At 46.0% G+C, this 23,999-nt stretch overlaps 1 protein-coding gene across 3 annotated transcripts in view; it reads left to right on the plus strand.

Annotated features, from left to right (window-relative positions):
* The window catches only part of pag1 (phosphoprotein membrane anchor with glycosphingolipid microdomains 1), a 341,614-nt gene that overhangs the window by 205,908 nt on the left and 111,707 nt on the right, over positions 1-23,999 (plus strand). For all 3 annotated transcript variants that reach the window (XM_070890966.1, XM_070890961.1, XM_070890972.1), the window contains one exon: positions 12,796-13,010. In XM_070890966.1, the coding sequence (XP_070747067.1) occupies positions 12,862-13,010 (149 nt within the window). In that variant the 5' untranslated portion in view covers positions 12,796-12,861. The remainder of the gene's footprint in view (positions 1-12,795; positions 13,011-23,999) is intronic.

Consider the following 23,999-nt stretch of genomic DNA (forward strand, 5'->3'; position numbering starts at 1 on the left):
CTTGCACGTAGCATCCCCTTATCTCGTCTGTTCCCAACCCTTAATCAGCTTTTCTGTGTGAACAGTGGAGTCTTAGTTATTACATTGTCTGCAGCTGCATATCCAATCTGGTTTCCCAGGCAACTGTTGTAAAAAGTTATTTTTTGGCAAGCTTTTCAAGATCCAGGCACAATACTTCAATTAAGTTACTGTTGTTGCCAAGCTCTCTCAAGCTTATATGTGATTTCTGTTTCATATGCTCACTTAACTTTTAATTTCCCATCAAGCTCTCTGCCATGCTAGTTCATTTGCCTCATAAGTTAATTATAATTACCTATGTGAATATACAAAGAAAATACATGTTAATAAACAAATGTGCACTATCTTGTATTTGTTCCCTATACTATATGCTAAGCTGGCCTTAATTTCCCATCAAGCTCTCTGCCTCTTCCTTCTCCATGTTTCAACAATCACCTACACCACCTTTAAATTCCCAGTCTTGATCCATCCATACGCTCTAACTACTTCCCCATATCTAACCTCTCTTTCCTCTAAGGTTCTTGAATATGTTGATACCTACTAATTCCATGCTCATCACTCCCAAAACTGTCTATTCAAATCTATTTGTCTTGCTTTCCACCCTGGCTTAAGTTACAAAACATCCTCTCGTGGTGAGTGCAGATGTCATCCCTCCTTGTCCTTTTCAATCTCTCCACAACCTTTGACACTATCTTCCACTGCCTTTCCTCTGTTGTCCATCTCTATGGAAAGAGCATTGTTGGCTCAACACATACCTATCCCAATGCAGCCAGTGCATCTCCAGTGGTGGCTTCTTCCTGCTCTTGGACAATTACCTCAGGAATTCTCCAAGTATGGATTCTTACCTCCCTCCTCTTCCTTATCCAAATTGGCGCGATCATTTACAGACAAGGCATCAGTTTCTATATGCATGCTGATGATGCCCAGCTCTCTCTCTCCACTTACAGCAACTTCACCACCACCTTCTGACTATGTCTGAAGTTAAGTCAAAATTCCTCCAACTGAATATCGGGAAGACCAAAGCCATAATTTTTGATCTTCACCATAAACTCTGCTTCCTTTCCACAGACTTAATCCCCTCCCCGCCTGATCATTTGATCAGCTGAATTGGACCATATGAAACCTTGGCATCCTATTTGACCCAGATCTGAGTTTCAAACTCCATATCCATCAGTTTATTTCTACCTCCCGCTGCTGTTGAAACTCACCTGTCCATATTCTGTCCTTCACAAAGCCCGCTCACCAAAACGTTCTTCCTTGCAGATCTACACTGGTTCCATTCCCCCAGCCCATAGAATTTAAAATCCTTGTCCTCGACTTCAAATCCCCTACAGACATGCCCCACCCTTCCCCATAACTTCCTCCAGATTTATATCCCCTTCCTTATCCTCTGGTCCAGTCACTCTGGCCTTTTGTACATTCCCCCTATTTGCCTCACCAGCAACTTCTTTATCCTACCCTCGGGGTAAGTCCACAATTTCCCCATCTCAATTCAGAAAATTATTTTTCTTTGCTTTTGCTTCCCTTATGTTGCACCTCATTGGCAGAAGGTCAATCAGTACTACGTGCCAGTGCGAAACTGAGGAGTGTGTGGGGGATCTGACTCTGATGTTATCCTGTCAACACCAAAAAACGTGGTTTCTTTTTCCACTTTGGCCATTAAGGAGAAAATAACACGTGTGTGAAGAAGGCAGATATATTTTGTTTTTATTCTGTAACATGGGTGAGCTGCTGGCTTTTGCTATCTATATTTTGTATACATAAATTGCAATGCACACTATAACCTGAAATCACGGACCATTTCACTGGAGATGTTCAGCTTGTTAAAATTAAGTGAACTCTCATTGTTTAAAGTGCAAAATAGTTGTCCACAAATTGTTCATAGTCTCAAAGTTTTGCTGGGCATGATATCTGCAGGATAAGTGTAATACAAAATGTACTAATATGTACATTAATTGTAACATTAGTTGAAGTACCCTTCCCAGTGATTGCTGAGTAAACACACTAATCAAGTGATAGATTTATTATTGTGAACACTTCTGCATTTGCAGAGTAAGTTCATGGGTGTGTTAAATTAAGCAAGCTCTAGGCACTGGATGTCCGAGGTGAGTTTGAGGTAACCATTGTGAGATCAGCTTATTTAAAGTGATCTATTAATCACACACAAACGTTTCGATATAGTTTAAGCAGCGTTATACCCATGCTGGAGCAAAATCAGAATAATTAAGAACTTGCAGATGTTGCAGCGGTAGGATCTCGATGGATGGAATGGAGTTGAGCCAATGCCTTTTCTCATCTATAATTATCACGTGAGTCTTGTAATTCTGTCAGTTCAGGCTTCTGTACAGTCAACAACTCAGTTTTAAGTACAGGCAACTCTCGATTATCTGTACACTTATCCAATGGGAAACCATTGTAACGGGATTTAAAATTCTGTTGCTAATAAGTGAAAAGACAGCCCCAAATAATTTGGAAAAATCACCTTCCAAACACTCTGCTCATTTGTATTTGCTCATTCTCTCTCTCTCTCTCACACACACTCTCACACTCGCACATTCTCTCTCTCACACAATCTCTCTTTCACACGCGCACATTCTCTCTCCCTGGCCGAAGGGACCCCGTACCGGCCGCTTCTATCCCAGACCTGCACCGGGGGGACTCCGGGACAACCTCACAAAGGGTCTCTCTCACACACACACACTCTCTCTCTCACTCACCATAAAAATCATCCTCCTCTGACTTTGCTTTGCTGGTGTGTGTGTGTATGCGCTGCTGCAGCCGCTGTCTCTCGCGGCCGCCGCTGATGTTGGGAACGGGGGCAGTGCTGGCACCAGGATCCAGGCACAGACTTTAATCAGAAGACTGCTAACTTCACCAGCGTACCAGCAAACCAGGCACAGAACCTGTACATACATGCTGGCAATGTCCATCTTTTGTTACTGTTTGTATTTGTTCATTAAAGTTTTAACTTATAAATCTAAACTCGCCCTAATGGTAAAATCGTTTACCCGGAATAGCCCAATCCCGGAGGGACCCGGATAATCGAGAGTTGCCTGTAGGACACAAGTCAGCCTGCTAATACTGATCTTAAAATTTTGTGTGGCTAGCACAATTTCATTATAAAAGGGTTTTGTTGTGGCTATCTTTATATATTTTTATCTTTCAAATATGTATCAAACACTGGTCCATGAATATGAAAGTTGCACCCAAATGGTTACACGTTATCTGGTGCATGATTTAGTAATCACCCAGTACTACACAGCAAGATTACACATTCATAAGAACGTAAGAAATAGGAGCAGGAGTAGGCTATACGGCCCCTCGAGCCTACTCCGCCATTTAATACTGTTACGTTTAGAATAACTCCACAAGATTGTACGTCTTCAGCTCAAACTGTTGCGACCTTAGTCTCTTTATTGTAACTCCAGAGTAAGGAGGCAGCATGGTAGTCTGCCTTTTATACCTGCTTGCTCAGGTTGTGCAGGTGACCCTTGGGTCTCCCACAGGTGCGCCCCCTGGTGGCAAGTCTTACACATTGGTAGTGTTCACATGCATAACATCATTCCCCCCCAAAGTCTTATTTACAAGTTGAGGCGATCCGGGGCTCTGCGTTCCCGGGTTGATCGCCTGAATTGAAGTCCTGGCCTGGGGTGAGTCGGTCGGATCATTGCTGCATTGCGGTGTGGCTGGTCTGATCGGACTGTCAGGCATGGTGGGTTCATCCTCGTGGTTGATAGCGAAGTCGATTGTGTTAGTGGGTCGCTGGGGGCCAGGTCCTTTCCAGTAGTTCCTGGTTATCTGTAGTTCGCAGTTTGGTCTGTCCAAATGCTCTCTGCATTTGCCCATTACGTGGTTTCAAAAGAATACTCCATTTTCAGCACAAACAGTCCATTCCCCTCTTTGGCTAATACAGTGCTAGCAGCCCATCTGCGGCCATGATCATGGTCTACACCATTTATTCTGATGTCGCATGGAGGAGCCGTATGATCATGGTGCATTCTCTGCTGATAGCATACGGAAGGCCCGGTTCTGAGTGATTCGGCCCAGTGACTGCATAGCACCCGTGATAGCGGGTCTGTGGGGAGTCTACCGTGACACGTGTGGTGCTCGGCTTTATGATTTTGGGCTCCCGCTCTGGACTATTGTTGCTGACCCTAAGGTCCGGCAAGCCAAGGATTGCAGATATGGCCTTGAGGCTTTCGGTAGTGGCGGGAAGCCGTGTGATCCCCATGGATCCTGGGCCATGGTATGGAGGCCCAGGACCACTGACTGTGTGTAGCCTCCCTGCCTTTCTTTTCAACATTGCAGGGTTGTCCCATAGGGGCCAATCTGATGGGATGAGCATTATGTCTTTGCGACAGATAAGCTGCAACATCCTGTCTAGCGGTTCGCCGTTAGTAGGCGATAACGTGGGATCCTGGCTGGTCCAGGTCCTAGTCTGGGAAGCCATTACGGTTGACCCCTTGCTTTCTAGCACTTCCATGACAACGAGCAGGTCTGCAGACTGCGCTGTTTCCACCCCGGTGGTGGGCAACGATAGCCAACTGAGGGCATCAGCGCCGTTCTCCATGCCTGGCCCGTGGCGGATCATGTTACAGTGCTCAGACAGTGTTAGACCTATTCGAGACAAAGCATTGATAATGGTGCCTCTGCTCTCCAAAAACTGAGATTGGCAGCTTGTCTGACTTGAGCAAATATTGGGACACAATTTGGTATGTCTCTTTTGCCACGTGAATGCAGGCTACAGCCTTGGGTAACTTATTGGATACATGTATAACTGGTTGGGATTCGGCCACTAATTTGGCTTGCTGTACAACACGCCCGACCCCGTGTGATAACACATCACTTGCTATAAGTACTTTGTTAGATACATATATGACCGGTTGATGTTCGTCCGCTACTTTGGCTTGTTGTAAGATACCCCAGACCCCATATGATAATACATAATTTGCTGCGAATGGGCTACATAGTGCAAACAACTTATTGGAACGTAGTGGGTACTGGCCTTCTCAGCGGCCATCCCTTTACCTTTGCCCCAAGTCCAGTTGTCTTCCTTGCTGGGCAACACATGCCTCTGTTTCGTTGCGGCGACATCCTGTGGTCTGGACACGCTCTCATCCTGTGGTCTGGACGCAATCTCGTCCGTGTCTGTGATGCCGACTGGCGCGATCTTCCTCCCCAGTGATTTTGCCTCTGGCGTCGGGAAGACTCAATTCAGATCGTTTTGGCCGGAGTCCCACTCTGCTTGGTCGACCTGGAGCCTCTTCCATCGTCGCAAAGAGGTCGTCTGCTTTGGGTGGTGGGTACCGCGCCTGTACCGCTGCTCAGTTGATCTTTACCTCCTTGTGCTCGTGATGAGCGGCCTGTGCCTCGGGGATCTGCATTTCGATGCCTGGTTCAGCTGAAGGTGGGGGCTTGCTTAGCCTTTGAGCAAGGGAGAAGTCGTTCGCCGGAGAAGGTACACAGAGTCCTTCCCAGTTCCATCGAATCTTCCCCATCCACCTTCTACCAAACAGCGTTGGTCCATCACCTGAAACAATCCACAGTGGTAAATCATGCACCGCTCCCTCATGGGATACTCCTATGTCTGCACTACCAATAACTGGTATCAGTTCCTTGGTGTAGGTGCACAGCTTTGCCTGAATCGGGATCAGCTTGTGTCGTTGTGCTCTGTCGCCCCACAGTCTCTCGAATGCCTTCTGGCTCATAATTGATTGACTCGCCCCCGTGTCCCATTCCATGGAGATTGGAGTGCCGTTAAGTTTAATTTTTAACATTATCGGAGGGTTTCATCCTCGGGTTGAGTTGCTCCTCCTGCTCGTTCAGCGTGGTCCGCGCCAGATCGGTCATCTTCTGCCGACTCTGCCACATGGTGAGTAGCAGCACGTTTGCACATTCACTGGAGGTGCCCCATTGTTCCACAGCCCTTGCACACATAGTGCTTGATTCAACATTGATGGGCTCGATGATTACCCCTGCAGTGCCAACATGGTGCTAATGGATTTGCATTCACGCTCCACAGCGGGCTCTGAGTCATCCTAGGTCTGGCCTCTGCGGACGTGTAGGCCCTGCCATGTACAGTTCTGCCTGCCGAAGGCGTTTATTTTATGCACAGTATTTGCCATAGTCTATCTTCCCTTAATCATTTTTTTAGTCATTCTTTGTTGGCTTTTAAAAGCTTCCCAATCTTCTGACCTCCCACTAGTTTTGGCCACTTTGTATGCCCTTGTTTTTAATTAGATATCGTCCTTTATTTATTTAGTTAGACACGGATGTCTTTATTTTTTATTTTACACCCTTTCCTCCTCACTGGAATATATTTTTCTTGAGAGTTGAGAAATATCTCCTTAAATGTACCCCACTGTTCATCAACCGTCCTACACTTTGATCTATTTTCCCAATCCACTTTAGCCAACTCTGCCATCATACCTTTGTAGTCTCCTTTATTTAAGCTTAGTACGCTGGTTTGAGATCCAACTTTCTTGCCCTCCATCTGAATTTGAAATTCAACCATGCTATGGTCACTCGTTCCAAGGGAATCCGTTACTCGGAGATTGTTTATTAATCCTGTCTCATTTCACAAGACCAGATCTAAGATAGCCTGCCCCCTGGTTGGTTCTATTACATACTGCTCAAGGAACCTGTCCCTTACGCACTCTATGAACTCCTCTTCAAGGCTACCCTGACCAATTTGATTTGTCCAATCAATATGGAGGTTAAAATCACCCATGATTATTGCTGTTCCCTTTTTACAAGCCCCCACTATTTCTTGGTTTATGCTCCGACCAACAGAGTTGCTACTGTTAGGGGGCCTATAGACTATGCCCACCAGTGACTTTTTCCCCTTAATATTTCTTATCTCCATCCAAACTGTTTCAACATCCTGATCATTTGAGCCAATGTCGTTTCTCACTATTGTAGTGATTCCATCCTTTATCAACAGAGCTTCAAACTGGAACCGCTAACTGTGATTTTGGTCATTGCAACGCTACAATAAACTGCAGGACTCTCTAGAAGCAAAAGGAGGCAAGAAAATGATAACCTCTTTTTTTTTTCTCCTCCCCCCCCCCGCCTCACATTTGTTATTCACAATTATTGTTCATAATATTTGCTGTGGTTTCATATCACTTTTTCACTGAAAACATCGATACTTCAAACACTTCGCAGGCCAGGTTGAGTCAAAAATATTTCCAGAGTCAAAATGGATCTGGGCATCAGGAAGAAAAGTTAAAGGATACAATAAAATAATTGGGCAAAATCAGTGACATGCTGTAACTTCCCAGATTGAAGTTAAGGACAGTGAAGCATGGAGACAAAGCTTCAAAGTAACTGAACTTATTATTCACAGAAAATAAATACATCAAACAGGAAATGCTGAAAAGCCAATCAAGTGGAGAATAAATCTAGAGATATAAAGCAATTTCACTACGTTCATCTGCAACAGTATTCATTTTTATTTGTGTAAATCAAACTTGGATTCCAATGCATTAATAGCTGTTTGCAATGAGAAAATATGCATTGTTAGAGCCTGAGTGAGGAACAAATGCAAATGTTTTCATCATGTGCCAAGGAATCATTGCCTAAAACTTCTGCTCATATTCCATTGTCAGAACACATTTGTTCAAACTAGCTGTTTTACAAAGTCTAATGTGATCCCATTAAAAAGGGTCATCAGAAGATTTATTTTGGAAGTTATAAATAATGGGTAGTTTCATATTCTTTGCAAAAATATTCAGCCGCATAGCTTTTGTTTTCTTTAAAAAAAACATAACCTCCTTTTAATGTTAATTTACTAAGTAGGACCAAGAAAACACAAGCTGGTGTTATTTATACTTTGCTGAACAGATTGATTTTAATTAAAATAAAGGGAATTAATTCTAAATCCATTGTAAATAATGCTACAGAATGAGACTTCTAACTGAAACTGTTTGTAGTTGGAAGAATCTGTTGTTTATGGCTCCTCATGCAAAATCTAACATTATCAACATATTAGACCTGTGTCAAATACAATGTAGAGTCCTTAAAGTTCGGCATTTCAAAGGAGATGCGACTTTCTTCAATAATGAAGCGGAGGCTGGAATCTTCCCAGCACTGTGAGTGCGGGTTTGGAGGCGGGCTCGCTGTCAAAATGGCTTTGATTGACAGCGGGTCAGGATCCCACTCTGAACCTGCCTCCGTGCGAGTTTCTCAGCTGTTAGATCTGTGTTCGGATAGGAAACTCGACAACAAGCAGCGGGACAGGTAATTAACATCATTAAAAGGTACTTAACTGCTAGTGAAGAGGCTTAAAAGCATGCACTTTCAATTTTACCACACCTTTGACTGGTTTGCAGCTCTTGGGAGTCACGCCAGGTAAGTGGAGTTGGGTTCTCAGTGATTCTCTATTGCATTGGCTAATTGACAGCTGCAGAGGTGGTATAAAAGCTACCATTTAACAGCTGTTCACTTTCCAATATCGGAAGTTGAAGACTTCAGGATTTGGAAGAGATTTTTGAGCTGTATTCACTTTGGAAGTGTTTGCAGTGAACTCTATTCACTGTCATCTCCTTGGAACAACCCCTCTCACCATTGACAGGACGCTTCTGACATCCCAACCTCACCTTCCATCTATTCCAGCAGCATCGGTGCCCTTGAAAAAATCTCACCTTGGTCCTTAGAATCCCACCACGATCAGCCAACACCACTAAACACACCAACATCACCAACAACAACAACACCAACCTTCTCCGCAATTACCTGATGCTGCACAGGACACAGGGCATCAGCACTCGACCACATTGCTGCCTGGGAAGCCAGTGATGGCCTCGCCATGGCCACATTTACTTCACTTCACGCTATGCACCCTGACTGTCACATGATGCGCCAGGTTGGCAGAACCTGGGAGTCATGGGAGAGCTTGGGTGCAGCCGTGCACCTTTGTGCAGTGTTTGTGTTTGCAGTAGCTCAATGCTGCAAAAGACTGACAGAAGAACTGTCAAAAAAAACGTTGGGCATGGTCCCTTTAAGGAAACCGGCTGATGATGTCACCAGACCTGCTTCCAGTTAATTGGCCGGGAAACTTGCGGGGCGGACTTAACAAGCCCTAGCCACGGAAGATTGAAGAGAGAGGGTGGGCTGCACTCTGGAATGGGTTTCCCACACTGCACCAATGCACCGCATCAAACTCGCCTCTGTTGGCAAAATCCCAGCTGGAGAGTGGGCTGCAGAAAACATTTTCTTTGTGGTTAAGCAGCTCTCTGACATTGCACCCCAAATTGGTCCTTGAATCATTTATCAAAAGGTAGCACTAAGGAAATTAACACACACTTACCCTAAAGTGCATCACAGACCTCTTTCATTGTGTAGTATATGCAAGCACTCTAATAATGACTCCATGAGGTAAGGGTATTGTACTTGAACTGTGGTGACCTTAGTCCGTTTATTGCAGCTCCTTGAGTGAGGACACAATGAGGAGCTCCCTTTTATAATTGGTTACCTGCAGTGTGCAGGTGACCCTTAGGTCTCCGCCAGTAGCACCCTCTGGTGGTACAGGTATGATGCATAGAGTGTGAAGATGCATTCAGTGGTCTAGTGTTACAGTACATACATTATACATACACAACAATACTCCCCCCTAAGTCTTGTACCACAGGCTTTTGCACTGTGTGCTCTGGCCCTCGACTTGAGTGCCCAAAGTCCTTGCGCTTTCTCTTTGCTTGGGAATGGCTCTCTCCCTGTGGACCCCCAAGTCTTTATTGCCACGATATTGGGAAGTGGACGGTTGGAGGTTGTAGTGTGGGTTCTGGGTGTGATCCATGTGTCCAAGGCTACATACATCCATTTTTCACCCCCATACATAGACCGTGTTGTGGCTCAACACCTGCATTGGCATACATGTACAGAGAATAAAGAATCGGATTGGTTATGTCATTGTTTTAGATTTCAGCAGTGGTGGAGCAAATACATGTTACAGGTAGGGTACATACGTGGTATTGAGGTCCGGCCCCTGGGGTGTGGGTGCAGGTGGGTGAGGATGTTTAATGATGGGCAGAGCCACAGGCCTCCCTGTCCTACTTTGAGGGCTGCAGGATCTCCCTGCTGCTTTTCAGCGGTGGTGGGAGTCTGGTCATCCCAGGTCCCGCCGGGAGGGCTGGAGGGTACTGGCCTCTTGCTCCCAGTGCTGGCCCTGGTGGCCAGGGGGGTAGGGCCGATTTGGGGCAGGGCGCCAGTGGTGGTGTCTGTGCCGTCCATTGATCGCTGGCCCTACAGTGGGTATGCTCCCACTGTGTGTGTGGCCACCCTCCTTGGGGCATCACACTGGTCCCGGAGGCGCAGGCTACATGATCGGGTAACTCACTGGACCTGGGTGCTTCCCTTTGGCTTTGTCGGCATGCATGTAGAACCCGGTATCATATCTCATTTCATCATTAGCATTCATGATACATTGGCTCCAACCGCAATCAGCCGACTCAACATTATTATTTGTCTTTACACTTTCACATTTGTCAATTACATCACTTTTCTCTGTACTCTCAGCATCTCAGTGCAAGGTTGCGTTTAGATGCCTGCATTTGTTGGTTGCATTTATTTCATTAGTATTACCAGCATCACTGTTCAACAGTACATTTTTGCACTTGCATTCGTTATTTACATCTTTATCATTAGTGTCACTGGCATCGCTGTAAAAAGAGTGGAATTGTCCCTTTAATTGTTCTGGGTTGCCGGTCTCCTTTAAGAGGGCCTTGCAATCTTTACCCCAATCCGGTTTGCTGCTCGGCATCACGTGTTGCTCTTCAATGCTGCCCTCGTGGTCTGGTTGCGGCCATCTTGATTTCAGGTGCTTCACCTCGTGGTGCGGGCGCCATCTTCTTTCTCTCCACGAGGTAGGCTGCGGTGATCCTTTTCTCCCCAGGTTCTGCCACGGAAGCCGGGAATCTACCTTCTGCGCCGATCTTGTTCCCTCGGAGTCCTGCCGCTGGAGCTCAGAAGGTGAGGTCTGGTGGTTCAGGTTGGATCATCCCGCCGTTGAGTTGTGCAGTCTGTGTCATCGCCACGCAGTCGAGTTGGACAGTAGGATTTTCAGGTGCTGTGATGGATACAAGTTTGGGGCCGCGTAGGACGTCGATCACTGGGGCCTGGAGGCTTTCCCAGCTCCAGCAAATTTGGATTTGCTTCATCTATCTTCTTCCCAGCAGCATTGGGCCATCACCAGCAACGATCCACAAAGGTAGCTAGTGCATCACACTGTCATGGGACACCTGGACATCCACGCTGCCAACGACTGGGATGGTGTCTTTTATGTAAGTGAACAGCTTCGCCTGGATTGGGAGCGTTTTGGGTTGTTCGACGGGATTGTCCCAGAGTTTCTCGAAGGCCATCTGATTCATCAGTGATTGGCTCGCCCTTGTGTCGACTTCCATCGAGACTGGAACTCCGTTGATTTCTACTTCCATTTTCCACGGGGACCTCTCGGTGGAGCAGGTATACACTCTGTACACCTCTTCCAGGGGCTGAGACGCTTCATAGATACTCTCTTCGTCTTCATCAGCACTGGAACCCAGGTGATCGGCCAACTCTTCAGCAACTCGGTGAGTAAAATTTCTTCTATACATTCACTGGAGATGACCTTTAGTGTTGCAGCCTTTGCAAGTATAGTCCTTGTATCGGCACTGGTGGGCTCTGTGATCTGCTCCACAGCACCAGCATGGGGCTGGCCGGTTGGCCCCATGTGGCAGACTCAGGGTTGCGGGACTCGGGGCAGCAGCCTTGCCTCTGAAAGGCGCCATTCGGTTCACTACTCGTCGGGTTAGAGCCCTGAGGGTGAGTCATCAATCTCTTGGAATCGCAGGTCGACATCATGAATACCTGGCTCACTTTAATTGCTTTCTGCAGGGTGACCGTAGTGACCGCAGAGAGCAGCTTGTGGAGGAGGCCCTCGTGGCTGATTCCAATAACAAAGATGTCCCTTAGTGCTTCGGTCTGCAGCATATTTTGCAATTTCTTGGCCTTCAGGCCGCCGGTGGGTGTAGAACCAGTGTCTGGCTGTGAGGATGCTCTCCTTAGGTTTGAGCTGTTCCTGTATTATTGTTACGAGCTCCGTGTAAGTTTTGGTTGTCTTCGCTGGGGCTAGCAGGTTCCTGACGAGGCCATGGACAGTGGGCCCACAACTGCTGAGCAGGATAGCTCTGCGCTTATCAGCCAGCGAGGTCGGGTCGTCTCCGGCCAGGTCATTTGCGATGCAGCAGTGTTCGAGCCTTTCCACAAAGGCATCTCAATCTTCCCCATCAGTGAATTGTTGAAAGTTGCTTAGGTTAGACATGTTGCGTGTGGAAATTCGTAACCTTGTTGCCAATTGTAGTATATGCAAGCACTCTAATAATGACTCCACGAGTAAGGATATTGCACTTGAACTGTGGCGATCTTAATCCGTTTATTGCAGCTCCTTGAGTGAGGACACAATGAGTTGAGCTTCCTTTTATACTTGGTTACCTGCAGTGTGCAGGTGACCCTTAGGTCTCCACCAGTAGCACCCTCAGGTATACAGTGTGAAGGTACATTCAGTGGTCTAGTGTTACAGTATATACATTATACATACACAATGCCTTGTGTAGCGCATAATCCAGAATACATGAAACAATATCGGTTACATGCAATAAATTACCTGCTTCAGATGCCCTCTCACTATTATACTCGAATGTCCAGTGTTTGACTCCAGGTAAGCAAAAGTTTTTTCCATTTGAAAAATCTGTCAGTAATGCCATTAATCAGGATCTTTTTTGTGTTCTTTATGTATTACAGGTACTGCGGAACAATTTCTACACCGATGTCATTGGACAATAGAAATCATCTGTCCCCTTTTTCCTAATGGCTCCAAATTCTGTTGACATTTTCACACCTATGCCAGGGGTACTTGACAGTGGACAACACCAAGTCATTCTCTGGGGTCTGCCTGCCATTGCCTGTGCCTTTGTACTCCTGGTCATCCTAATTTTTCTGTGCAATAGCTGTGACAGGTAAGAAAAACAACATTTAACAGAGAAAATGGGTTCCAATATCGTATGATGATAGTGGGCATTAAACAATTCCCACTGGCTCTTCGGGCCTGCTGGCCACAAGGAAGATGCTGGCGTGGAGTATTCCGGCAGTACTGTAAAACATTCTGTCCGAGGCCAGCATCGAACCAGCCGAAGGGACTCCAGGGCTGGCGTCGAACCGGCGGAAGGGACTCAATTTTCAAACTTTTAAACTTCTTAAACAATTCGGGAAAACTTTTACATTTTTAATCAACAGCACTAACTTCTAAACAACCTGATTTACATTTTCAACTTTTTTTAATCAGCTTTTAATCAACTCTTAATCTATTTATTAAACCTTTAATCAACCTGTGTAACTTTTTAATATATTTTGGAAATACTTTAAAATTCTTAAACTTTTAAAACAACTTGGAAACCTTTGAGGAAATGTTTAACCTTGGAAGAAACTTTCCAAAACATCCCTCGGAACCCCAGCGGACAGCTGACCTTCCCAATGCCTGTCCCCCAACCAAGCCTCAGGCCATCTACCATCAATGGCGCTACTCGGCGCCGAGCCTGCGACCAACACCTCGCTGTAGGCAATTAGGGTTATACAACAGTGCCTGGTCTCCAGTCGTCTTGGACCCCTTTGCCACTGGACCAAGACCTTGCTCAGCTAAGCCTGTGTGCTGCCGGTGTGCAGCAGCCACCCCACGTTAAAAGAACTCGGGCACAGGCATCTTCCACTTCATTAATATAAAGTTCGGGACCTGGAACTTCAGGACCCTCTTGGACAGGCAACAGGCTGGAACACCGCACCGCCATAGTTACCCGGGAACTTAGACGTTTTGACATCGACATCACCGCCTTAAGCGAGACCCGGCAGGCAGGGGAAGTCCAGCTCCAGGAACATGGTGGAGGTTACACCTTTTTCTGGAAAGGAAAACCAGAGGAAGAATGCCGCCTTCATGGAGTCGGCTTCGCCGCCACAAATGAACTTGTCGACTGCCTCAAAGACTCCCCCTGTGGGGTTAACGAACGCCTCATGACTCTTCGTCTTACCCTATCCCGGAAGCAATGCCCCACAGTCATCAGTGCGTACGCCCCGACACTCGATGCAACGGATGAGGCTAAAGAGGGTTTTTATTCCAACCTCGAGACATCCCTATCCCGCGTCCCCACGGGCAACAAATTGATCCTCCTAAGTGACTTTAATGCCAGGGTCGGCAAAGACACAGCCCTTTGGGGTGGCATGATTGGCAGAGAGGGGGTAGGGAAAGCCAACTCCAGCGGCACCCTACCCCTGACAAAATGTCGAGAACACGAACTCCTCATCACCAACACCCTGTTCCGCGAGAGGGACGAATATATGGCATCATGGCAACACCCTCTCTCCAAACACTGGCACCTGCTCGACTATGTCATCGTCCGAGCCAGGGATCGTGAGGATGTGCGCATCACCCGCGCCGTGACAGGAGCTGACGACTGCTGGATGGGACAGCGCCTAATCCGATCCATCATCGATATAAACATAGCCCCAAAGCAGAGGGGACAGCAGAAGCAGTGCCGCAAAAAAGTTAATGCCGGGGCACTTAAAGACCAGCTAAGAGAGTCCTATACAGCCAGCGCCTCTCAGACAATCTGGCGTGCCTCGATGATCCTGAGATGCTCAATGCCCACAGCGCTTGGTCTGCCCTCCAGGACTCCATAACCAGTGCCTGTGAAGAGACACTTAGGTGCTCAACCAGAAAACACCAGGGCTGGTTTGACGAAAATGATCAGGAGATTCAAGAACTAATAGATCGTAAGCGCAAAGCATTTCTGAGTCTCGAGCAACAACCCAACTCGGGAGCTGCAAAGCAACGTTACAGACGGCTCAAGGCTGTGGTCCAACAAAAAAACGGAACCTAAATAACAGGTGGTGAATGGAGAAAGCACAGGAGATACAACTAGCTGACAGACACAATATGCGAGAATTCTTCATTGCGGCCCAAACTGCCAAGGCCCCACCCCACTCCTGGCCAAGAACGGGGAAATACTCATCAAGGACACCGAGGCTGTCGGGGCCCGCTGGAAGGAGCACTTTGAAGATCTCCTCAATCGAGACTCTGCCTTTGACTCGAGTGTTCTCGACTCCATCCTGCAGCATGCGACCCACCACCACCTCCGTGAAACCCCAACACTGCACGAGGCTGGCAAAACCATAAAACAGCTCAAGAATAACAAGGCTACAGGAGCGGATGGAATTTTGCTGAGGCGCTAAAGTATGGCGGAGAGGCGTTGTTGGCGCTGATACATGACCTCATCTCTCTCATCTGGAGGGAGGAGAGTATGCTGGGAGATCTCAGATATGCAGTGATCGTGACCATCTTTAAAAAGGGGGACAAGTCTTACTGCGGCAACGACAGGGGAATCTCCCTGCTATCAGCCACTGGGAAGGTTGTTGCTAGAGTTCTCAACCATCTTCTCCCTGTGGCCGAGGAGCTCCTTCCGGAATCAGTGTGGATTTCGTCCCTTACGGGGCGCACTGGACATGATCTTTGCAGCACGACAACTGCAGGAAAAATGCAGGGAGCAGAGCCAGCCCTTATACATGGCTTTTTTCGATCTTACAAAGGCCTTTAACACTCTCGACCGTGAGGGCTTATGGAGCGTCCTCCCCCGTTTTGGATGCCCCCAAAAGTTTGTCAACATCCTTCGTCTGCGCCATGATGACATGCAGGCCGTGATCCTTACCAGCAGATCCATTACAGACCCATTCCACGTCCGGACCAGGGTCAAACAGGGCTGCGTCGTCGTGTCGACCCTCTTCTCAATCTTCCTCGCTGCCATGCCCAACCTCACGATCAACAAGCTCACCGCTGGAGTGGAACTAAACTACAGAACCAGTGAGAAGCTGTTTAATCTACTCCGCCTACAGACCAGGTCCAAGATCACCCCAACCTCTGTCGTTGAGCTGCAGTAAGTGGACGACGCCTGCGTCTGCGCACATTCTGAGGCTGAATTCCAGGATATAGTCAATGTATTCACCGAGGCGTATGAAAGCATGGGCCTTACGCTTAACATCCGTAAGACAAAGGTCCTCCACCAGCCTGTCCTCGCCGCACAGCACTGCCTCCCCCCAGACATCAAGATCCACGGCATGGCCCTGGACAACGTAGACCACTTCCCATACCTCGGGAGCCTCTTATCAACAAAGGCAGACATTGATGTGGAGATTCAACATCGCCTCCGGTGCGCCAGTACAGCCTTCGGCTGCCTGAGGAAAAGAGTGTTCGAAGACCAGGCCCTCAAAGTTACCACCAAGCTCATGGTCTACAGGGCTGTAGTAATAACCGCCCTCCTGTATGGATCAGAAGCATAGACAATGTACAGAAGACACATCAAGTCACTGGAGATATATCACCAACGATGTCTCTGCAAGATCCTGCAAATCTCCTGGGAGGACAGGTGCACCAACATTAGTGTCCTCGCCCAGGCTAATGTCCCCAGCATTGAAGCACTGATCACACACGATCAGCTTCACTGGGCGGGCCACATTGTTCGCATACCAGACGCAAGACAACCTAAGCAATTGCTCTATGCGGGGCTCCTTCACGGCAAACGAGCCAAAGGTGGGCAGCGAAAATGTTAAAGGCACCCTCAAAGTCTCCCTGGTGAAGTGCGACATCACCACTGACACCTGGGAGTCCCTGGCCGAAGACCGACCTAGGTGGAGAAAGTGCATCTGGGAGGGTGTTGAGCTCTTCGAATCTCAACGCTGTGAGCGTGAAGAGGTCAGGCGCAGGCAGCGGAAGGAGCGTGTGGTAAATCAGTCCCACCCCCACTTCCCCCAGACGAATGTCTGTCCCGCCTGTGACAGGGTCTGTGGCTCTCGTATTGGACTGTTCAACCACCAAAGAACTCACTTCAGGAATGGAAGCAAGTCTTCCTCGATCCCGAGGGACTGCCTATGATGATGATTAACAATTCCACACCATCCAGCTTACACTAGCTCATCAGTAACCCATATGTAACTCTTCTGTTGCTCAAGTGCAACTTTTCTATTTTACAACATAATTGACATTAGTGTGGCTCTCTGGGTACCTGCAGCAGTCACTGGCACTACACGCAGTTTTCAAGGGAGCGGAACCACGTTGTCTTCAGAGAGGGAAGTCGTGAGTAATGTGGTGAGGCGGTGATGGTATCAAGAGCAGTAAGCAAAGTGGTGTGTGAAACCTGGTGACTTGGCAATGGATCAAAGCAAAGATAATCTTGGCTTCAAATATATGATGTGTGGATAATGTTTTGTGGGATTCCAGGATTAATCATGCTGAAACTTTGAAGTGAAGTTATCTCTTTGATCCTGAGATTTTTTTTAACTAACTTTGTCTTTGTCCCAATTGGGTCTCTGCCACTCTGAGGTCAGAGGGTCAGAGTTTCTGTGGGTCTGACGCCCTGTTTCATCGCTGCGGGTGTCTGCCCTAATATTAAATGCCCCAGCCGTAGGATTTAGGACAGGATCAGTGACGAGTTGAGGTGGCAGGCAGAAGTTCTTACCCATCTCTTCACTTGCATCCAGGTAAGGCACCTGTGGGCAATAGTGCCCTTGGAACTGTACTCCAACAAGGAATCATTGGCCTAGAAATCCCGGTCGAGGTCTTCCCGCGGCCAAACAATTGAAAAAGGGGGAAATAAAATGCTCACTTGCCTGTTCCTGCTGCGCCCACTCCGTAAGTTCGAGTTCCCATTATTATGATTGAGAAACAGCCCCCAAACACCAAAACACGAATAAAAAAATAAAAAATATACACTACATATTTAAGATTAATTTAAATTAGTTATTAATGTCTTTTTTTTTAATTATCCGATTTCTTTAAAAAAAATGCATTTTTAAATTATGGTTTTAAATAAACTTACTGTAGTGGGAAGGGTTTTTAACAATAAATTGTGTGTGTTGTTTTTTTTTAAATGTTTTTGTATGTTTCAAAACTTTTATGCCTCTAAAAGTAGGCTATGCACCTGCTTTTATCAGGCGCAGGAGTTTTCAGGACATCCGTTGGGCAAGATATGGGTAAATACCGCAATCTTGCCCAAGCAAATGTCCTGGATGTGGAGATGCGGAGGATCTGTCAAGCTCTAGCTGGACAGATCGGAAAATCGTTTTTTTAGCGCGTGCGCATTGTGCACTGAAAACCAGCTTTTCCGATGCTTTCCCAGGTCCGTAGAAACTTTGTACGGGGCCGGGATTTCTGCCCCATCATCTTCGAGATAAAAGAGGGTGGGTGGGGTGGAGAGGAGGGAAGAAAATTGATGGGAAAAGTCAAAATTTTAGAATGGCCTGATCACTAATCAATTACTGACTGAAATTGCATTATGTGCCAATGTTTCATTTATCAACCACAATACTAATCTCGCAAGTTTAATCAAGTTATTTATTGAGCTTTTTCTCACGGAACTGACTTGCTTTTATATTGCATTCCTCTGCTGTTAGTGTAAAATGTCTTCTCTAAGTGCTGATGTGCAACTGTGACTGCTGTGAGGAGAATATTTTAGCAATGCGCTTGACTAACTGGGTGGTGAAATTTAATGATTTGAACAGTTCCCAAGCTTTGTTACCTGCTTTGCATATTAGAAAGGAGACCAAGACAATTTAATTTTAATTATCCCGTAAGAATGCTCATTGCAGTAAGGACTTGTGTGACCTAGATTTCAGTGTCTTCTTAGAGTAAGATATTTGTTACATTATAGGCAGAAGATTAAAGGACTTACCTAGAAAAGATTGTCTTCTAGTAATACTCTAGCAATCTATTATCAGTCCATGAAATCGGCCCTGATCAGAAATTGAGAGCCTATGGATGTAGTGAGTCTACAATTCTCTCTTCATTTTGAGGTTGCCAATACAGAATTGCAGTAGATGGCAGTCTAGTTATAATGCAACTGGGCAGAATTTGGCATCTCAATTTCATTTATTGAATAACTTACTGACTTCTTGTGAAAGTCTGTGCATCCATCTAATGTAAAACTCCAGCATATAATGATATAAGGATTCTTTAGGGGTAGTTTTTTGATTCAATATGCATTGTTTGCATGGCAAGACATCTAATAATTGGACATTATTTAATGCAAGATGCTCCTATTTCTTTATCAATAAATGAACAGGCATTTTATCTATATTTAGGGCAGGATCTTGGAGAAGTTTGTGACCAGGTTCTCGTGCGATTTGACCCTCTGCGGTGAAAACCAGGGCGGGATCCTCAGCTCATTGAGGATGTATCGCCGGGGAGCGGTGCGCCAACGTGCAATGCCACTGATTGCGTTGCTGTCGGACTTTTCGGCTCTCCCCCGCACTGTACCCCACGCCCAGAATACCGACAGGTCAAATCTGTCGGTGCAGCCCTGCCAGCAGCGGTAAGTATGAAAGCCTGAAAAAAAGGTAAGTTAAAGTTATATTTAATTTTTGTCAGCGATTCAATAGATAAGTGTCTTGTAAATATCGTTTGAATGTTTTTTGGAATTCGTTGTTACCCACCACCCCAAAGACCTCTTTCACAGCGCTCCTGGCCCTGGACTAAATTTGGTGCAATTCACATTTTTGCACCGCGAATCCTCATGCAACGCCCCCTTACCGAATGTAAAACCCGAAGGTTCAGCCTATAATTGGTAGTGCAGCGAAAACAGTAAGTTTCACGTATTGCTACCGTTTTTATGCCGAAAATCCGCCCCTTAGTATTTTAGATTGCATATTAGTATTTTATATGCAGTGTTAAAAATGGATTGCGCAATTACTGTTGGAAAATAATGTAGAAGCAAAACACAGCACTCATTGAGTAACTTATTCAACAACTTTTTTTAAACTTCAAACACTGTTGGCATTTTTCATAGTGGAACAAGTACAACCCTCACATCATGAAACTTAAGTAATAATATAATACATATAATGTGCAGAGAGATAAAATAACAATCCAGATGTAAAATGCAGTGGCAAGTAATGCCTCCAGATATTTTTAATTGTGCTGTCCTAATGGTGAATTTAGACATACTACCCACTGCTTTCATTAATTCTACCATTATAACAAACTAATTTCAAGTATGGTTAGAAGAGTATCCTAAAATGAATAAATTGGAGAGATACAGAAAGCTGTGTGGAATGATCTCCAGAACATTGGGCCCGAAATTGGTGAAGGACCCCTCCCGCCCAAGTGTCACCCAAAGGACCACAGATGGCCGCCGAGGTACCTGACGGCACTCTGGGCGGGATATTCATCGTGAAGGTCCTTCAAAGGACAGCGGGTGGCAAATGAGGGATTTGTGCTGCTAATCTGGGTGGCAGCCGGCGGGAGCTCTCATTCTCGCCGGCAAAGGCGCTTGCTACGCAAATGCCGCCGAGGATGGAGACAGGCCCACAGAGGGTTGAAGACCTGCAAAGAAAAATCATCAGGAAAAAAAATCCCCATGGGAAGACCTTCAGGTACATTGAGGTAAGTCGCTGTGGGGAGAAAAAAAAAATGTTTACTAACATTTTTTTCAGGATCTTCATACTTGCCGTCAGGGCCAGACCAGCCTCCAACCAGCAGTCCTTCCCCGTTCTGGTGCCGATTCCCACCCGCACCAATCTGGCATCTCGGTGGGCGGGGGGTCAGTTGCGTCACTTGGCCATCCGCTGACGTCAGTAGGTGCTTTCCGGCAGTTCTCCCCTCGCGCCCACTCCAGCCCACATTGAAAGTGGCACTGGGCAGATCGTCCAGAGGCGGCAGTCGGCGGCACTGGGTGGTGAGTTCATCAATTTCGGGCAAATGGTCATTCAGACATATTACTGAATGATCCCCAGCTATATGCAATGAATTAGAAAGGGGGACAAATTGTTCAGTACCATGCTTGCCCAGACTGCAGGCAGTGCATGATCTTTCCCATAATAATTTTTTTCTTGAGGTTAGGGAAACTCAAATAAGTAAACCAAAAGCGTTCCATTTAGTGAGCATATTATGTACGGCCAACCGCTGGTAAGGACCCAACACTCCAGAAAAAGCTGCAGTCCAAGAACAAGGTAGGTTTAGTGATTGTTGGGGGTAGAGCATGTTTGGAGGGTCAGGGGGGTCGGAGATTGGGGTCAGAGATGGGGCAATCGGGGAGAAATTGGAGGGGGGTCGGAGATCACTGGGTCGATGATCACGGGGGTGTGTGGTGATGGGCTGGGATGTTGGCCGGAATTCATGGGGGTGGAGGGGGGGCAGGTAAACTGGGTAAGCTTGTTGGGCCGAAAGGAATCACTCCTGCTCCTCCTAACCCGCAAGCAGTGCTGAAAAGGCATTCACCTTGTGAATCCATCCTTTCTCGCTTCCTTTTACCTGCCGGATTTTCCAAGGCCTGGAAAGCCCGGCCGACTGTAATTAAAAAGAAAAATCCCATTAAACTGGAGGCTTATAGCCTCCTTAAAGGGTTTCAATGACTGACTCATCTCCTGAGAGTGGGTTGATTGCCACCCCTCATCCCACCTACAAAGATTTTTAACATTTTATTTTTCCACCCAATTCAAACTCACCCTATTTTTGGGGTTAAAATTACACCGAGTCCAAATTTAAAAAAAAATCTGCTTTCACATAATAACTGGTACGATCATATATTCCAAAGTAATTAAAAGATGCAATATTTACTTTATACTCCTGTTTTCTCCCCATTTTTCTACTCCTCTTTTGAAAGCTTTGTCTAGATAGCAATCTGAAATAGGAACCTCTTAGCTGTTTTGTTCCTCCTCCTCCCATAGCCCAGGAAAATCGGGGGCTAAATGTATTGCTCTCACTACCTGCCTAGTTAGGTCAGCACAGACCAATGGATTTCTTTTCATTTGTTTTTTTTTTGAACGAACAGCTCTGTAAATCGTGACCAATGGTTAATTAATTTAAGCATCTTGGTATCCATTTAATTTATGAGCCTGTCTCATTGTGATTCTCTTGGGGAGGGAGAGAAGTATGTTTTTATTTTCAGATGAAAGTACTGCCTCCTGATTAATGTGCCACCGGATGTTCAACAATCTGTACAATTACACATTATATTCCATCATATTCTGTGTACTCACCAAAAATTGTATCTATTTTTGTTTTGAGTGTTTGTGTTGGGAGAGGGTTAATAATGTAACACCAGTCAGATCCTCAACTTCCAGACATTTTGCAGCTATTCAGTTGGAAGTAGAGTACTTCAGGTTGGAGACTTGTTCAATCCCAGCAGCAATACAGCTGTATAACCATCAGGAAATACTCTTAGAACAGAATCAGAAGGACAGTGTCAGCGTTTCATGGTTCCCTATTGCTACCACTCATGTGACAATGGATAACTTAACCAGGTGTTCTGTCTAGAAACTCTGCATTGGGAAAACGCTTCATGCACCAAGCTGGAATCCAGAGAACATCTCAACTGCTAAAGTGCCATTTTTACCTCCATTCCCAATTGTTGGGGTAAAAATACTTCTCTTCCTCAAGGTGGATTCCCTGAAATAAGGAATCGACACCTGCCCATATAGCAACCACGGAATCACTCCGACGAAACCTTGGATCAATATTCCGATCTTTATTCAAGCATATGCAGGGGAAGAATTCCAAATGAACCTTCTCTGAACAAGGATTCTACACATACAGATATATAGGTTTCGAGGCATGGTGGCCTCGTGAACACTAGTTCCTGACTACCGGTTGGCTTACAACTGATCTATGGAGTTACATTGATTCGTTAATCCTTATCAGACTGGCTGCTGAGTGGTCTTGTAGCATCGTTATTTCTCTATTGCAGGTGAACCGATCTCAGCCTTTTGGAATGTGTTGTTCTACAGTGTTAATCTTGCCCTGGTTTCCCATAGCTAGTTCTGCATTCTTTATAAGATAAGCACGCAAGCAAAGCTACTCCCTTTAGCCTGATTATATGCCGTACCCTCAAAGTCTTGAATATCTAAAGTTTTCACTTTATGTTATAGTCATTTTCTATCATTTATAAGTGAGTTTTACATACAATCTGTCGATAAGCGATATCTTACAATCCATACCTTGAGGTGGAGGAATTTCTGACTCCTCACAACCGCCTAATACTGATGAGCCCTTTTAATCTGGATCATTTTACGTGTCAGATCAATTCACTACCTTCAGTACCCATCTGTCTGTATTTTTTTAACCCCTTTACAATTCCCCCTTATGGTCCTTGGCTATATGCCCAAGATAGGCCATTTCCCAATTAATTCCTTATGGTTGTGTCTCCAGGATTGTCCTTTTGCTTGGGTAGTGCTACTTCCCAAACTTCAGGACCTACCTGTTGGCTTTCCCATCAAGGTTATACAAGATAAGTCCTTTCTGCCGAACTGTCTATATTCCCTTTATTCAATGTTTTAACTATTGTACCTTGTCCTGCCTCTTACGTCGTTTACATTTCTGACAGGCCATCAGCAGCAAGATTACCAATATGCCACCTTTCACTACAAATAGTACATGTGATATTATCCGTATTCACGGGTGCACTTGCGCATTGAGTCCAGCATTCCAAAACTTCATGTACCAAGTGACTAGCCAACATTTCCTCAGTGTCCTTTCGCAGTTTGTCTATTTCTTCCATTAGGACTATATACTTCAGCCTTTGCCTCCGAATTTCCTGCTCTGGTCGAGTTTTTTCCTCCTTTAGTTCGGGTATCGGTTCTCCTTGCAGCCCGATGGCTTTCTCATACCCTTCTCGGATAGTGTCTATCATTGTCCCATTGATGGTTTCTTCTTTTAGTTCAGGGTTATAACGTACCCATTTAGATGTGTCTCTTCAAGCGGGGTAAAGCAGAAGTCAGCATTCATGATGGTGCAGGAGGTATCCCTTCCCTATTTGTCACCGTCATTTTAGTTGCCATGGTGCTCACACACCATTCCCCATTTCCTCGTGGAACAGCGGTTGTTTTGTAATCCCGCACTGGGGGTTGTGATACTCGAGGTGCACCCGTCACTTTGGTCATATCCACAGTCGTCCTTGATCATTCGTGATGGATCT

This window comes from Pristiophorus japonicus, chromosome 1 (genome assembly GCF_044704955.1).
Source record: "Pristiophorus japonicus isolate sPriJap1 chromosome 1, sPriJap1.hap1, whole genome shotgun sequence".
Classification (NCBI taxonomy): Eukaryota; Metazoa; Chordata; class Chondrichthyes; family Pristiophoridae; genus Pristiophorus; species Pristiophorus japonicus.